This window comes from Candoia aspera, chromosome 6, assembly GCF_035149785.1.
Source record: "Candoia aspera isolate rCanAsp1 chromosome 6, rCanAsp1.hap2, whole genome shotgun sequence".
Classification (NCBI taxonomy): domain Eukaryota; kingdom Metazoa; phylum Chordata; class Lepidosauria; order Squamata; family Boidae; genus Candoia; species Candoia aspera.
The window spans coordinates 89037705-89056245 of NC_086158.1; the positions used below are offsets into that span (position 1 = coordinate 89037705).

Here is an 18541-nt window from a genome sequence, read left to right on the forward strand (position 1 = left end):
AAAACAATTTTTATAATAAGCTTTGATTGTAATAAACCTACTTCAGTGCTACTTGCTGAATTAATGCAGTAAGACAATCCAACCAGTCTTTCAATTAAGTATTCTGTGAAATGAGAGCATTTCCCAGCTGCATTCTCAAATTTAGAATTTGGCCAATAGAGATTAGGGTACAATCATTTGTTGATGCTGCTGTCTTTCTGCTTTTCAGTTTGGCTTTGCAAGCCCATTTTATGGTATATCTAACACCTTTTTTTTTAACAGAGAAGGAACTATGGAGGAATCAGCCATCCGTGTGGGTTTTGTCACCTACAACAAAGTTCTACACTTCTATAATGTCAAGAGCTCCCTGGCACAACCACAAATGATGGTTGTTTCAGATATAGCAGATATGTTTGTACCTTTGCTTGATGGCTTTCTTGTGAAGGTTAATGAATCTCGCACAGTTTTCACCAGGTAAGCAAAAATGAGCATCAACAAATTGATACATTCTATTATAGATCTTAAAAAGCATATCAATAGCAATAAATTGTATTAAGTGCTGATAGGCAAAAAAATAAGATCATCTGGGGGGAAGGGGGTTACTTTTCTTCAAGTGGTGTAGTTCAAACCGTGCTTGAGAGGATGGGAATGGTACAGCCCTATCCATGTGTGTCTTCTCATTGCCCTTAATGACCTGCAGGTACCAGGCTTTTAGTGGGCCCTGGGCTGTTTCCAGCAGGGTAGGCAATCAGTAGAATGAGCATTGCCATCATAAAAGGACTATCATGAGGGAGTGGCCATCACAAAATAAGGTTGGACCAAGTAAATTCTTAATAACTGAAGTTAAACATAGGCTATAACAAATTAATAAAATCTGTGAATATACCTTTAAAGTCATTAATTTATCTACCATAAAAATAATAATTTTCATATCCTATCTTTAATGTAAGCAAATTGCATCCTTCTCCTGTAGTCCATGTTCTCTCCTTTGAAATAAACACATGAAATTAGATTGTTTTAATTTGGATGGAGAGGGTATTTTTTTGTCAAGTAACAGATCCAAATTGGAAATGCTGAAAATAGCAAGCAATGCTTTGTTGTTTTTATCCACTGAGAGTGATTATTTTACTATTGGTAATTTGAATTAACTTCTTGTCCTTCAGACCACATTGCATGCACGCATACAACCCTGCTCAGAAGAGCAGTCTGGATTGAGGAAGCAGCTTCTTTTGTTGTTTATTCGTTTAGTCGCTTCCGACTCTTCGTGACTTCATGGACCAGCCCACGCCAGAGCTTCCTGTCGGTCGTCAACACCCCCAGCTCCCCCAGGGACGAGTCCGTCACCTCTACAATATCATCCATCCACCTTGCCCTTGGTCGGCCCCTCTTCCTTTTGCCCTCCACTCTCCCTAGCATCAGCATCTTCTCCAGGGTGTCTTGTCTTCTCATTGTGTGGCCAAAGTATTTCAGTTTTGCCTTTAATATCATTCCCTCAAGTGAGCAGTCTGGCTTTATTTCCTGGAGGATGGACTGGTTTGATCTTCTGGCAGTCCAAGGCACTCTCAGAATTTTCCTCCAACACCACAGTTCAAAAGCATCGATCTTCCTTCGCTCAGCCTTCCTTATGGTCCAGCTCTCGCAGCCATATGTTACTACAGGGAACACCATTGCTTTAACTATGCGGGCCTTTGTTGTCAGTGTGATGTCTCTGCTCTTAACTATTTTATCGAGATTTGTCATTGCTCTTCTCCCAAGGATTAAGCGTCTTCTGATTTCCTGACTGCAGTCAGCATCTGCAGTAATCTTTGCACCTAGGAATACAAAGTCTTTCACTGCTTCTACATTTTCTCCCTCTATTTGCCAGTTATCAATCAAGTGGGTTGCCATAATCTTGGTTTTTTTGAGGTTTAGCTGCAAGCCAGCTTTTGCACTTTCTTCTTTCATCTTCATCATAAGGCTCCTCAGTTCCTCTTCACTTTCAGCCATCAAAGTGGTATCGTCTGCATATCTGAGATTGTTAATGTTTCTTCCAGAGATTTTAACTCCAGCCTTGGATTCCTCAAGGCCAGCTTGTCGCATGATGTGTTCTGCATACAAGTTGAATAGGTAGGGTGAGAGTATACAGCCCTGCCGTACTCCTTTCCCAATCTTAAACGAGTCCGTTGTTCCGTGGTCTGTTCTTACTGTTGCTACTTGGTCGTTATACAGATTCTTCAGGAGGCAGACAAGATGACTTGGTATCCCCATACCGCTAAGAACTTGCCACAATTTGTTATGGTCCACACAGTCAAAGGCTTTAGAATAGTCAATAAAACAGAAATAGATGTTTTTCTGAAACTCCCTGGCTTTTTCCATTATCCAGCGGATATTGGCAATTTGGTCTCTAGTTCCTCTGCCTTTTCTAAAGCCAGCTTGTACATCTGGCAATTCTCGCTCCATGAACTGCTGAAGTCTACCTTGCAGGATCTTGAGCATTACCTTACTGGCATGTGAAATGAGTGCCACTGTTCGATAGTTTGAACATTCTTTAGTGTTTCCCTTTTTTGGTATGGGGATATGAGTTGAGTTTTTTCCAGTCTGATGGCCATTCTTGTGTTTTCCAAATTTGCTGGCATATAGCATGCATTACCTTAACAGCATCATCTTGCAAGAGGAAGCAGCTTCAGCACTCAAATATGTTTGCTGGTTACACCCCCAGTCTGTTTTTGCTGGCAGTATGACTGTTTTTGCTGCTGCTGCTGTTGCTCTCATTTTCTGAACTTCTGAATGTTTTGAATCAGTTGCTTTCAGCTGAAGTAGCAAGAAGGGATAGAAGCATTTTCAATAAATGAAGTGGGCCGTTTCACTGGTTATCACAATAGACCCAAAGACTATCAGATAAAACTTCTAACTCAGTATCACTACAGAAAAAGTGGCTACTCTGTCAACGTGAAGCTGGAGTTGATTGAGAGAAATACAAATGAATTTATTTTCAAAATTAGAGGCATCTTCAATATCACCACATCATCAAAAGTAAAATAATCCCTGACTTGGAACAGGAGGGAAGTTCTGATCTAGATTAAGAGAGCGAAGAGAGCAGTCATGGGAAAGAGTTGCTGCTTTTGATCAGTTCCTGCTTATACAGTCTGAATTTGTTTAAATGTTTCCACGATTGATTGTTGCCGAGCTTGCTTTATAGTACCTAGTTTTTTGATAGACTGGGGGTGCAAATTTAAATACTGAAGCAGTAGCCTTAATTTAGAGCAAAATGAAGCAGATAGAAAAAATAAAATAAAGTTCAGCTACTCCAGAAGTAATTTCCCCCCCCAGAAGCTCTAAATGTATAAAATAAAATTAGCTTGAAATCTCTGAAGCATCAGTGCTCATGGATTAGAACGAACTTTTTGAGCTCTGCACACCCTTTGACTTTCGTTTTCATCATTCTGCAGCCTGTTGGATCAGATCCCAGAAATGTTTGCTGATACAAGAGAAACGGAAACAGTGTTTGCTCCAGTGATTCAGGCCGGCATGGAAGCTCTAAAGGTTGGTTTTATGTTCCTCAGCACCTTAAATTGACTTGCTTTTTCTTAATCTCTTCCTTTTTTAAGTATTCTGTAATCCTCAAGACAGCAGCACTGTATATCAAGCACTGAATCCCGCCTGGAGCTGTGACCAATTTATTACAGTATTATGTAGTTACTGAACCATATAGAATGTTATATCATCCTAGAAAGCATTTAACAAATAGAAAAATCTGTAATATGAACGCAGAGGATCTTGAGCAATATGGATGAGGTAAACACTTCAAAAAAGTTGATGACGTCTGGATTTTTTTTTTTTTGCAGCATATTGGGAATAAGATCAGTATGTAAGTGCCTGTTGTAAAAGATCAGTCACTTGAAAGGATGAGGAGCTACTTTGCTTTTCATAGAAGAGTCCTTTATATTTTAGTGTAAATAATTGAGTGCAGAAGGTGGTCTGTAAGGATCTAAGAACCAAATGTCTCATTTTGTCATTTCAAGGACTCTTCCATGTTTGTTTACAGGCTGCAGAGTGTGCTGGCAAGCTCTTCATATTTCACACATCACTGCCTATAGCAGAGGCCCCAGGGAAGCTGAAGAACAGAGATGACAAGAAACTGATGAATACCGATAAAGAAAAGGTAATGGATCACATGCCAACAGAATTATAATGTAAACATTCTGAAGACACACTTCAGTGTCTGTGCTGCTGCAGTAGTACCACCCATAAAATGAAACTGATTGCTCTGAAGAACATTTGAGAAGAATTTCTAAAGGCCTTAATTTTCATAGCAAATACATACAGACTTTGTTTTGATTTGCAATCATTTGAATATCAGGTTGAGTTCTCTTTAAAAGCTCATTTGGCTCCTTTTTTTTCCAATCACTTTCTCCTTTATTGTTCTTTAAGCAATTAATCTAGTTGCCCAAGACTGAGCTTAGTAAATCAAAATGACACAGTTTGAAACATAGTGTTTTATTTGGATTTCACTACTCTGTTTTTAAATTACATTTTTTCTGAAAGGACAGGCCAGGTAGGATTACAACAAAGAATAAATTAGTATTTTGATGGTATCTCCATCCTAACCTTTCTTTCCCACTTTTTTGCCTAGAAATCATTCTACCTAAACCTTTTCAGAAAAATATAGAATTCTAACCTTTTGTTATTGCAGATAATTGTGGCTTCCTTTCCATTAAAGAAACCAAAATCTTGGAACAAAGAAAAAATTAAATCCTTTTGCAAGGTTTTCTTAAGAAACTTCTAAAAATGATTTGTGAGATTATCGATGCAAGTTCTTGTGATTTGCAGATTCTGGTATTATATTTAAATCTATAGTTCAACCAACAAACATGGCAATATTAAAATATGAGACATACTGGAAGACTGGAAATAATATACTACTGGTTGGTTTTTTGCTCTCATGTTTAGGACAGAGGGAGGGACGCGGTGGCGCTGCGGGTTAAACCGCTGAGCTGTCGATCGGAAGGTCGGCGGTTCGAAACCGCGCGGCGGGGTGAGCTCCCGTTGTTAATCCCAGCTCCTGCTCACCTAGCAGTTCGAAAACATGCAAATGTGAGTAGATCAATAGGTACCGCTTCGGCGGGAAGGTAACGGCGTTCCGAGTCGTCATGCTGGCCACATGACCCGGAAGTGTCTATGACAACGCCGGCTCCAAGGCTTAGAAACGGAGATGAGCACCGCCCCCTAGAGTCGGATTCGACTGGACTTTACGTCAAGGGAAACCTTTACCTTTACCTTAGGACAGAGGAGATACAGGGATAATTTAAGCTTGGATTTTCAGCAGTGTTCAATGTTTATCCTCTTTTCTGACCTCTCTGCCTCCCTTTTTTTCCTCTCTAGACTTTGTTTCAGCCTCAGACAAGCTTCTACAACAACCTGGCCAAGGATTGTGTGGCCCAAGGATGCTGTGTGGACCTTTTCCTTTTCCCAAATCAGTATCTGGATGTGGCTACCTTGGGGGTTGTTCCGTATCAGACAGGTGGCTCCCTTTATAAATACACCTATTTCCAGGTATGATTTGTCTTGGCTTTAACATCTGTTCATTTTATATTATTTTAGTACTACCATGATAGTCTCAAAGGAGAAAGGGCAGAAGAAATAAAACCATTTCAGGAGGCAGTTTTACTAGTACTAGCTCAGGGTAGCTTAGTAGGAGATCAGTATACACTTGGCTTCTGCGTAAGTTTAAAAAGTAAAGAACAATGAAGATCTGGATTTCTGGTGGGAACATGGTGGACTGATCAACTGTGCCTGTGAGCTCCGTGGGCAAAACTGGCATCGTGGCAGTTTTTTCGGGCTCAGGCTGGTTCCTCCTGAAGCCTAGGAGTGTTTTTCCAGACAAAGGAAAACACTCAGAATCGACCCATTTGTCCTCTGAACGGCGAGTTGCAGCAGGAGATCATAAACAGTGTCTGCGATAGATGGGTAAGATGTCACCAGGAGGCTGAGATATCACCATTTCCAAGCTGCGCTGCAGCCTTGAAGGGACATTAAGTCCAGTCACCCCATTTCTAAAGCACCCTATTTATGTATGTATGTATGTATGTTTTTATTTATTTTGAGGTATCTCTACCCTAAGAGAGGCTTTCTACATTAAGGAGAAATGATCTCTCTTGGTGCTTATTATTTTTGTGATTGATTTAAAAAAATTTTTTTTTAAGCTTTGGATTTTGCTTTCCATCCAATACTAAGGAGGGCTGAGAGTATGTTATCGTCTCCCTGTTGTTATTTTTATGCTAATTTTGAAGATTTTTGTATTTTTCCTACACGTTGAATCTACCCTTCTGAACTTTTACTTTCCTGCCGCTATTTTCTCTGGGAACTGTCTGTGATCGTACCTTAACTCAGTTCAGAATTTTTCCATCACCTTTCACTTCTGCCAGTTAAGTATCTGGGGGCGCCCTAACTCACTGCCTCAGACATGGAGGATCTTAACCAGGCTTTCTCTGACTTTCACCGAGATATTAAAGCAGATATTAAGCAGATTTTTTTCTGATTCCTGCCAAGTTGTTATGCAAGACATTCAGAGCATTGTGGAAAATATGTGGTCTAAAATGTGCCATCTCATTGGGGATGTTGTGGATGGAACTAAAGAATCTAACAGCGATGGAAATGTCTCTCCTAAGAGTGAGATTAGGGCTTCTGTTGAAATCCAGGATGAAATTGACAATGCTGAACTGAAGAACTTAAAGGGAGAAATTGAGCTGCAAGACATGAGTGAATTTGACTTTCTGATGGAATGTTATAGAAAAGAAGGAGTTACTATGTGTGGGAGGTTTTTTGAAGAGAAGTCTGTGTTGATGAGGGGAGTAGTTGGGCTGCTTGACTTCTTTAAGAAAACAGCTCTGTGTTTATTGTGGGGATATGTACAGTCAGGACCAGAAATATTGGAACAAGGTTAACTGTTTTGGCATTTGGCCTCTGTACACCACCACATTGAAGTTGAAAGGAAACACACCCAGATGGGAGCGAAGTCAGGACTTTCAGCTGTAATTCAAGGTGTCTGACAAAAGTGGGGCACTAACCATTCAGGAAGTACAGCCAGTGGCATACACACACACCCATCATTGGTGGCTCGTAAGTAATGGAACGAACTGCTGACAAGCAGCTGCATGGCCAGGTGTGGCCTGTTTCCTGAATACCCTATGACCAATCAAACAGATAAAAGGCCTGGAGGTGGTTCTGAGTGTTACATTTGCATTTGGTAGCTTTTCAGTGGAACTCTCAACATGAGGTCCAAAGAGGTGTCCATACGAGTGAAAGAGGCCATCATTAGGCTGAGAAAACAAAATAAACCCATCAGAGAGATAGCAAAAACATTGGGAGTGGCCAATACAACAGTTTGGAACACCCTGAAAAAGACAGAATTAACTGGCAAGCTCAGCAACAGCAAAAGGCCTGGAAGACCACGGAAGACAACTAAAGTGGATGACAGCAGAATTCTACTCATGGTGAAGAGGAACCCTTTCACAACATCTAGCCAGGTCAAGAACACTCTTGAGGAGGTAGGCATGTCATTGTCAACATCTACAGTCAAGAGACGGCTTTATGAATGTAAATACAGAGGGTTCACAACAAGGTGCAAACCACTGGTAACGCTCAAGAACAGAAAGGCCAGATTAGACTATGCCAGCAAACACCTAAAAAAGCCTGCCCAATTCTGGAATAAGATTCTTTGGACCGATGAAACTAAGATTAACTTGCACCAGAATGATGGGAAGGGAAAAGTATGGAGAAGGAAAGGAACAGCTCATGATCCAAAGCATACCACATCATCTGTCAAACATGGTGGAGGCAGTGTTATGGCATGGGCATGTATGGCTGCCGATGGAACTGGGTCACTGGTGTTTATTGATGACCTGACTGCTGATACAAGCAGCAGGATGAATTCTGAAGTGTATAGGGCGATACTTTCTGCTCAGATTCAGCCAAATGCTGCCAAACTCATAGGACGCTGCTTCATATTGCAGATGGATAATGACCCAAAACATACAGCAAAAGCTCTCAAGGCAAAGAAGTGGGATGTTCTTCAATGGCCAAGTCACTCACCTGATCTCAGCCCAATAGAGCATGCTTTTCACTTACTGAAGACAAGACTGAAGGCAGAAAGACCCACAAATAAGCAGCAGCTGAAGGCAGCTGCAGTAAAGGCCTGGCAAAGCATCTGAGAGGAAACTCAGCGTTTGGTCATGTCCATGAGTTCCAGACTTCAGGCAGTCATTGACTGCAAAGGATTTTCATCCAAGTATTAAAGGCGATCTTTATGTTTGTAATGATGTTGGTTTGTTCCATTACTTATGAGCCACCAACGATGGGTGTGTGTGTGTGCCACTGGCTGTACTTCCTGAATGGTTAGTGCCCCACTTTTGTCAGACCCCTTGAATTACAGCTGAAAGTCCTGACTTCGCTCCCATCTGGGTGTGTTTCCTTTCAACTTCAATGTGGTGGTGTATAGAAGCCAAATGCCAAAACAGTTATCCTTGTTCCAATATTTCTGGCCCTGGCTGTAAATGTCTTGGTCTATTTTGAAGTGGGTTAAGGGACCCGGTGGCGCTGCGGGTTAAACCGCTGAGCTGCCGATCGGAAGGTCGGCGGTTCGAAACTGCGCGGCAGGGTGAGCTCCCGTTGCTAGTCCCAGCTCCTGCTCACCTAGCAGTTCGAAAACATGCAAATGTGAGTAGATCAATAGGTACCGCTTCGGCGGGAAGGTAACGGCGTTCCGTGTCATCATGCTGGCCACATGACCCGGAAAAGTGTCTACGGACAACGCCGGCTCTAAGGCTTAGAAACGGAGATGAGCACCGCCCCCTAGAGTCGGACACGACTGGACTTTACGTCAAGGGAAACCTTTACCTTTACCTAAGGGACCAAAAAATTTATTTGAATGGTCTTTTGGCTTTGGATGACTTTACTTATCATTAATGATTGAGATTATGATTATTAGGGTTTTTTAAAAAAGAAATTAATATTAATTCATGTTTCTTGTATTAATTATAATGGCAGACAATTTACATGCTTTTTTATTTTTGATCCTTATTATAGTAGACAGGTATGTATAGAATAGTAGTAGGAAGGGAGTAATTAAGTAATTATTATGTTGGGGAAGTTGATTAGGTGATTTATACTTTTTCTTTTAATATAAAGGGAGGGAGCAATGGTATTTAGTGATTTTTATAATGACTTGTAGACTTACAGAAATAATGACTTGTTGACTTGTAGAAATAATGTGATCTTGGTTTAATATAGAATAAGGGATTGATTATGGAAAATTGCTGTATATCCTTGATGTTTAAAGTCAGAAGTCACTTCTTTTTGTAATCTATTTTAAAAATTTTCTCTTGTGTTTTCACACTTTTTTAGGGGGGGTTTTGTAGTTTTTGGTTTTTCTGTATCTTTTATCTTTTTCTGAAATTTAATAAAATTCTTTAAAAAAAAGAACAAACAATGAAGTTGATGTTGACAAGATAATTTTGAATTGTTTAGGTGGATTTCTGTGGTTTAGGTACCTTGCAGTGAAAAAATAAAAGTTCTGGACTTGTAGATTATGATGTTTATTGCAGATGATACAGCAGTGTGTTCTCTGAGTTTCTAGATGATTTAGAGATCAGATCCTGCATAAACTAGAGGTACAAGACAATGGTCTTAGCTGGGATGCAGTTCAGCCTCTGTTAGAAATCACCTGTGTACCAGCCACATGAAACTTGTTGGTTGTGTATTTTAGGTGGAAACAGATCAGGAGCGCTTCTTGAATGATTTACGTAGAGATGTTCAAAAAGAAGTGGGGTTTGATGCTGTTATGAGAGTACGTACTAGCACAGGTGAGCATCTATCTATATATCTATAACATATATCTAATCAGTGAATGTCAACCCTTTTAGGTAGTCCAGACGAGAAGCACCAACCATGAGTACTAACATTACCTTTATTGTAGGGTTACAGTAACAGAATTTTGCAAATCTGAAAGTACCTCTCCCTTCCCTTACTTTTACTTTCCTGAAAACTAGGGAGGGTCCCTTCTGAGATGCTCTCTCCACCCCCACCCCTCCTTCAGACTCAGATTTCATTTATCAGACTGTTGTCCAGGCTGTGGCTCATCCTCCTGTCTCCCAAGGTCATTTTCACATACCATTACAGTGAATGGGAATACCTAAAGTTTAGCTCCAGATTTTCTGAACTTACCCTGCAATGGTCCTGCACCTCACCTTTGCTCACCTCCTGGACTGACATGCCATTGCTGAACTCACCATCATGCTAAGCCCATTGATGACACATCATTGATGACATGTGAACCCAGTCTATAAAGGTTTCATCTTGGATATCTTTTTGCCCCTTAGGTATTCGAGCAACAGACTTCTTTGGAGCTTTCTGTATGAGCAATACAACAGATGTGGAATTAGCAGGCTTGGACTGTGACAAAACAATCACTGTGGAATTTAAACATGATGACAAGTTAAGAGAAGAGAGTGGGGCCTTGCTCCAGGTAATCCCTGTGTAAGGAATGCTGCTGGTTATGCAGACAGTGGCTCTTGAGGAGGAGATCTTCCTCCTTTCTGTAGTCTAATGGCAATCAACTTTCTTTAGGACAGAATTCACACTTTTTCTTTATTGGACAGGGGGTGAGGGGCTAACAATCCATTCGGTGGGTAAGTTTAAGATCTTAGGCTCTCTTTTTCCTGGTTCTGTGTCTCTGCCCCCCCCCAAATAATTTAAACATATTTGAGATATACCAGTTTTATAACGTTTCTCATTGAAAGCTCACTGTGAATCAGTGGTATGATCTTGGGCCACCCAGGGACACAGAAAAAGGACTGTCATCCTCCCATCTGCTCTAGTTTTTGCTTAGAGATGGAGAATTCAATCCAGGAGCATTTTGTGTTTTTTCATAAAAGCAATAATTTAAATACTACCCATAGAAAGTAATGGGAAACTAGGACTTGACTGAAGTGTTTGATGTACAGCTCATTTTAATAGCTCTGCTTATAAATCTCTCTCATGTAGTGTGCTGTATTATATACCAGTTGTGCAGGACAGAGGCGTCTGCGTATTCACAATCTCTCCCTGAATTGCTGCACACAGCTGGCTGATCTGTACCGGAACTGTGAGACAGATACACTTATCAACTTTTTGGCTAAATTTGGTAAGGACCAACTTGTAATTGTTTTCTGGAAGGGAAACCTTGGTCTTCTGAGAGCACAGAAAGTCTTTTAATGACAGGCTGCAGGAAAAAAATCTTCCTGGATTCTCCCAGTGCTGCAGATAGAATTGAAAATAAATGGGCAGCTTGCCTTCCAAGCTGATGTAACTTCAAGGGATAAGAGAGCACTATGGCTGTACATGTCAGTGTGAAAGCAACCAGTCACCTTGTTCATTATTTTCCTTTAACAGATGAATAGCCTAGCTAAACGCTTTTCTAACCAAGGACTTTTTTTTTTATCCCTGAAGCATATCGTGGAGTTCTAAATAATCCAGTCAAGACTGTAAGAGATACATTGATCAATCAGTGTGCCCAGATCTTAGCATGCTACCGGAAAAACTGTGCTAGCCCTTCTTCTGCTGGACAGGTAACTCTTGTAACTTGCTGACAGGATACTAATCCTAAATTGGGGGACTGAAATTAACATGTGGTTAGAAATGCTGTAAATTAATGTATTATATTTGTATACTACTGAATCAGATGGACTCACAGTGGTTTATAAGGAGATAAAACCAAAATACAATGAAATTACAAAGATAAAACAATAGTAATACAGTAACCATAGGCACTATCCTAAATATACATAATAATTACATCTCAAAGGTCCTACAGAAAAGAATAGCAGACCATTCTTACTGTATTTCATGAACCATTTTGAAACAAAAAAATTGTATTTGTTTTTGTTAATACTGATTAATTCTAACAACATCCTGACTACTTTATTATAATGCAAAAGCAAAAAGGAGCAAAAAGTAAGGGCAGTTTAGTCACCAGTCTTAGTCTGCCTATATAGTTAAGATTCTTGGCCCATGAACAAATGTTATTAATGCTATATTACTAATTACCTATACCTTTAAAATGTTTGTCTTGAAAACTTACTGTATTAGTTTTATTTCATCAGTGGTATACATTGTTTAATCAACAAAAGTCCATATAATATTCTGGTTTCTCTTGCAATGGAACACACACACACTTTGGACAGTATTCACATCATATTGCATTTGGTTATTATATTTATATTCCATTTTTCCTATGGAAGATCAAGATAGGGTAAACAGCATTCCCTTCCCCAATTTTTCTCCGCAACCCTAACTCTAACCCTGGAGGTAAGTTGGGCTGAAAGAGAATGACTGGCCCAGTTGTGACAGTCCTCGGCTGAAGGTCTTTTCAGAGCCAGTCCGATACCTTAACCCCACAGATTCCCAGTTACGAAGATATTTAAAAAACTCTATTTACATATGGATGGGCTTTTAATAAAGCTTGATTTGCAGCCAATACCTGCTTGTTTTTCTGCACAGTCCACTCATCATGCAAGTATTAAATTATAGAAACAGCAATTCTGAAATACCCAAAGCACACAGCTGGAATTACCAAAGCCCGTAGCTGGAAATGCAAGTGATGTTCTCATAGTAGTTAAAAGTGCTTGTCTGTTGTTGGAATATTATGTATTGTATTGATCATGAGAGCCAGTTTAGTGTCGTGGTTAAGGCATCAGGCTAAAAACCAGGAGACTGTGAGTTTTAGTCCTGCCTTAGGCACAAAGCCAGCTGGGTGACCTTGGGCCAGTCATTCTCTCTCAGCCCTAGGAAGGAGGCAATGGCAAACCACTTCCAAAATCTTGCCAAGAAAACTGCAGGGACTTGTCCACCAAGAATCAGCACTGCCCTGAAGGCACCTCACCCCCCAAAATGATCATGTGAGTAAATGAGGAAGACTGGAAATCTCTTCCTTTGTTAAAGTTTTCATAACTGGAAGACTAGGTTTGAAAGACCATATTTTCACTGTTTTAGTCCACAGCTGCACCCCATAATTCATAAGTGGACTGTACACAAAATGTACGGCGGCTTTTGGTGAGGCCTGTGAAGTTCCCACCCCACCCACACCTTGATCTAAAGTGCAGCTGGTCATCAGAAAACAGATTGTTGTTTATTCATTCATTCAAGTTATATAGCCACCTATCTCACATATGTGACTCTGGGTGGCTCACAGTTTTAAAACATCAAGAACAAAATGTAAATAACAACAACATAAATACTATACTAAAAACCATTATTAACAACCTTGTTAAAACCCACAAACTTAATCAGCAGCTTAGTATGGACCATTCATAACATTCAGTACAACCACTGAGCAGGCTCTACATTACAAGTGGATCCCCAAGTGTGGCAGCAAAGCCACGTCTTTAGAGTTTTCCAAAAAGCCAACAGAGTTGTTTCCCACAGCTCATGGTAGCAGGAAAGAGCTAAACCTGGCCCTGGCCAAAGTTGCTAGATGAGGCACTACTTTTCTCTCTCCTAGCAGCAGTACTGAGATTGCTAGCTTCCTGTTGCCATTATCACCAGGAAATAAGCAATACGAAGCTGAGAAGGGGGTGAAGACTAGTGGCTTCTCTCTTCCTCCTAGAGATCTTGCTTAATCGCCTGGGAAATTGGTGATCTTGAGGATGGTGGCAGGGGTGGAGGGAGGGGGATGAATGGTGCACGTCCCTATGTGTACACCCATTAAGAAAATCCTTGGCTTGACATCAAATGCTGGAAGATTATCCACCCATACCATTACTGCTAGTACTCCTTTTCAGAAAATATCTGGATTCTGATATACTTTCAACTGCTTATTCGTATAATTTATCAGGATAAAATCTTTAGTTAGACAACTTTGTTTAGGCAATTACTGGACTGTTTTAGGAGAAAAGCTGGGCAAGCTATTTAGATAGTGCTGCCCCAAATTATTTTACAAAATTAGAACAACAGACTATGCTAGTATTTCAGACTCTGCAATGATTCCTCAGACTCTACTGAACAACTGTATAAGAACACCTGTATATTTTGTTACATCTAGCCAGCCCCAGCAGTGTTACTTGGATCCTACTGAGAAAGCACTGCTAAGTATGGCCTTGGAAGAGAATTAAACTTGTGTCATGCTATCAATTTCCAGGAGCCAAAAGTCACTGCTAGACACACACTAACATACAGTTGTATCTTTGAGGTGGCTTTTAATTGATTCTCCAAGCAACTTCTTAAATCTTAGCTGAAGAATGAGGTCTAAAATAAAATACTGATTACATTATCTAGATTGGGAGGCCCTTTTCAAGGTCACTCATGGCTTAGTCACCGCCTGTTCGAATTAGCACAAATGTAGGGCTGACCTTGTAAACCACTGAGACACCACAGTGCAGCCAGAATGCAGCAATTTTGGACACACTTCAGTTCACCTCTACTTTGTCCACTTTGGGAGCTGCACTAGTTGCCATTTGGCTTCTGGGTGCAATTAGAGGCGCTGGTTGTCACCTTTAAAGGCTTTCATGGCTTACAACCTGGATAACTGTAGGACTCACTCCAAATCCCTTCTCTTAAGACATGTCAACAGGACCTTGGAGATGGTTCTTCTCAACTGTGCACCACATCCCTGAAATAGCATTTCCCCAGATTCAAGTAGCCGCCACCCTTTTAGGAGTTAGAAAAGCAGTTAAAACCAGCAGGCTTTCAAAGGTGGAAACAAATTGAGAAACAAAAGGGGAAATAAATAGATTCTTCCTGTTTAAATTTTTGGATTATGTGTGGATGGTAATGCTCCTTAGTAGACTATTAGGTTATTATCTCTTTTTGTGGTGGTGAAAGGTCCCCTGTGCAAGCACTGAGTCATGTCTGACCCTCTGGGGGGACGCCGCTTTCACGACGTTTTCTTGGCAGACTATAGAGCTGGGTGGTTTGCTACGCCTTCCGCAGTCACCTTCCCCGGCAAGCTGGGTGCTCATTTTACCGACCTCAGAAGGATGGAAGGCTGAGCTGACCTGAGCCGGCCACCCAAGAATCCAACTTTCGCTGGGATTGAACTCGGGTCGTGGGGAGTTTTCAGTTGCAGTACTGCCGCCTACCATTCTGCACCACTGTTTTGCTATTCTTACTTTGCTTGTTTATAGTTTTTGAATGTCTCAATCCTGATAATTTATAGTAGGATTGTAAGCTACTCACTTAGTAATGATGGTAGTACCTTACAAGCCTATCAGAAAAACATACCAACAGTGCTGAAAAAGAGTACAATAATTAAATTTCTGTTTTCATTCTGTTGTAAAGAACGATATGTATACAAATGTGCCATGGCTTGCTATAGCTGCCAAACTATCTTGAGAGAAACTCAGATCCAGACCTTAAATATGACTACTAGGAAAGAGGCAGTGGGCATATTTCGAACATGGCAAGGTATTCTCTTAAAAGGCTGGGAGCAGTCACAGGTGCAAGTTCTCATCAGTAGCCTGGAAGCACAGAAATCCCATTTAACAAAAGGCATAGAAGAAGGCTTTTGTCCCTTTTGTTTACATACCGGATTCTGAATGTTTGCTTCGAGGCCATCTCTCTGGTTCTCTACACATATACTAGATTTTTAAAAATTAGGCAAATGCAGACATTTACCGACCAACCCCTTCTCCCCCCTTTATTCTCAGGGCATTATCTAGACTGCCTTTAGCTCTTCAGTGCCTTCTAGTTAACCTTTCTCTCCCTCTGAGCAGCTCAGCATACCTCAAAAAGAAGTAGTGCATTGCAGCCTCTTGCCATACTCATTTTTGAAGAATGCCTTTGGCACTGAGAGACATTCTTAGTAATAAAAATGGCACTCGTGGATATAAGGAATGGTGCATGCACACTTAGGAAAGGAAAGTCATCAACAGGAGGAACAGAGAACCAGGTGGATTTTAAGGCAACAGCCTAGCTGGTTCTGCTGCTGCATAAAATCTTCAATCCTCCTACCAACCCAGATATCATAGTTACTCAAAAAATATGAGCAAGTCCCATTATCCCAAAGGAATTATTTGTTTTCATACCACCTTGTATTACATCTCTAATCACTAATGAAGTAGGTGCATGTGTAGCATCTCTCAGGAACACCTCAAAGAAATGCACCTTTTCTTAGGGCCTGGTAGCTGCCCTCCACTGCTCTCCTACAATCCTGGGAAAATGTGTGTTTGATTTAAAGTGTTTCTAACAGGTACTACATGTGCACCAGCAAGTCCTCAGAATCACATGTTGCCCTTTGAGTCTGGATCTTTGCTCAGTCCTAATTAATCTTAGTTGAATAAACAGGGCACCGCTAATAATAAAGACACTAAACTGGCCATGTTAATGATGGCTAATAACTTTCTAGGGAACATTATTTCCTGTGCCATCCAAATTTTTCAGAGTTGACAGACAGTTCCTAATTTTGTACCCATGCAAATAGATTCTTGTTCTGTGCTGTTTCAGCAGAAATTTTTGTGTTCCCCAAAACTAAACTGGTGCATTTATTGTAACAGCTGCAAGTATCTAATTAGAAACTTAAGAGTTAGTTGCAGTCCTAGAAAAATTGCAGAGCTAGATTTAAATTGAATATTATTAGGTACATTGTTTTTCTCATTTAAGCCAAAATAAGTGGTGGTGCTGAATTTGTACAAAACAAAGTAATATGCTGTCCTTCTCCTACCCCCATGAATGATTTTTAAAAAATTTCTTGCCTTGTCACTTTTAGCTGATTCTCCCTGAATGCATGAAACTTCTTCCTGTGTATTTGAACTGTGTTTTGAAAAGTGATGTGCTCCAGCCTGGGTCAGAGGTCACCACTGATGACCGGTCCTACATCCGCCAGCTGATCAGCTCTATGGATGTGGCAGAAACACATGTTTTCTTTTATCCTAGACTCTTACCACTGGTGAGTGCTTCTAAATATAGATGGGTTTTAATTGCCTAAGTCTGAAGTAGAGAATCAATTAAAAATTAATATAATTGAATAACATTGTTTTGTTTGGTAAGGTGGTACAATGAGGGGAATTTGCTGTTTACTGTTTCTGTTATTTTGGGAAATTCTCTTTCAAATTATCTGCCAAATGACAGAATGTACTATTTCCCTAGTTGGTAACCAGATCTCATCTAGGATTAATATGAGACAAGATTTTGATAAACAGATTCACAGAAGAGCACCAGAAATTAAGAATTTGAAAAACGTGGTACACAAAGAGACACTTTTTATGCTAACATTCCTTTATAACTTTGTTCTGCTCAAAAGGTCTGTAGGCAGGATGAGTCAATCTGTGAAATAAAGCAACATCCTTTTTTTTTAAACACAAACATTCTATGTAGTATAATTATACCAAAATATAAATACTTTATTGGCATATAATATGAATTTAAGCAAATGCCTCATGATTTAGTTCTGAATGATATTTCCTTAGAGAGTATCGTCATGAGGTAGGTTGGAGCCGAGTTAAGAAAATTAGAATTACAGATCTCCCCTATCACATATATACAAATGTGATTCTGCATATTCATTTTGTGCTTTGCATCTGAATTTGTGTAGAATGTTGAGTGTAAAAACAAAGATACATATAATGCATATTCCATCCTCCTATCCATCCTTTTTTCTGAAAGTACTACATGAACGATACATGAAACTGTGAGTTCTAGTCCCTCCTTAGGCACACTTCTGAAAAACCTTGCCAAAAAAACTGCAGGGACTTGTCCAGGCAGTCTTCAAGAATTGAACACGATTGAACGGATTGGAAAAAAAAAATGAACCACAGCCTGAACTCCCCATTTATGGGAATAGTGTATTGTCAATTAATTATCTAATTTTTATAATATCTTTTAAAATTTAAAAGGGGCTTCTGACAATTATTTAACAATTTTTTAAAAGTTCCATTGGTACATGCCAAGGATTATTCCTGGTTAAGTATTGTTGGGAAATGTGTGTGTTTTATATATACATAGGAGATAGTAACTTCCATTCTATCTTACAGACCAAAATAGATTTCAACAGTGACACCTTACCAACAGCAATCAGAAACTCAGAAGAACGTCTCTCCAAGGGTGACATATACCTACTAGAAAATGGCCTGAATATATTTTTGTGGGTAGGAGTAAATGTTCAACAAGGGCTGATCCAGAATCTCTTTGGAGTTTCATCATTCAGCCAGATCAACAGCTCTATGGTAAGTTAGGATTGGATAAAGAAAAGATCTCACCTTTGATGTCTCAATTTTCTACATAATAACATAACATTTAAAGCTATTTCAATGAATAACAACATTTTGGCATGATCGTGATCAAGGGAATGAATGGCAATATTGAGGAAATGTTATTGGCCTTCACTAAGGCTCTGCTGTTTCTCGCCTTTTTATATCAACTGAATTTTCTTGTTGTGGAGTGTCTTCACAATTTGTATATGATTTGTGTAATGTAACTGACATGACCTATGTTCTTAGAATTCATTTAACTTTGTTACAGTGCACACTGCCAGTTTTGGACAATCCCTTTTCAAAAAGAGTGCGATCCATTATTGATATGTTCCAGGTTCAAAGATCACGCTACATGAAGGTAACTG

At 39.9% G+C, this 18541-nt stretch overlaps 1 protein-coding gene across 3 annotated transcripts in view; it reads left to right on the forward strand.

Annotated features, from left to right (window-relative positions):
- The window catches only part of SEC24C (SEC24 homolog C, COPII coat complex component), a 53995-nt gene that overhangs the window by 34367 nt on the left and 1087 nt on the right, over positions 1-18541 (forward strand). For all 3 annotated transcript variants that reach the window (XM_063307626.1, XM_063307628.1, XM_063307629.1), the window contains 11 exons: positions 262-453; positions 3408-3501; positions 4004-4120; positions 5341-5511; positions 9722-9818; positions 10335-10480; positions 10999-11137; positions 11443-11561; positions 16694-16873; positions 17958-18149; positions 18445-18534. In XM_063307626.1, the coding sequence (XP_063163696.1) occupies positions 262-453; positions 3408-3501; positions 4004-4120; positions 5341-5511; positions 9722-9818; positions 10335-10480; positions 10999-11137; positions 11443-11561; positions 16694-16873; positions 17958-18149; positions 18445-18534 (1537 nt within the window). The remainder of the gene's footprint in view (positions 1-261; positions 454-3407; positions 3502-4003; positions 4121-5340; positions 5512-9721; positions 9819-10334; positions 10481-10998; positions 11138-11442; positions 11562-16693; positions 16874-17957; positions 18150-18444; positions 18535-18541) is intronic.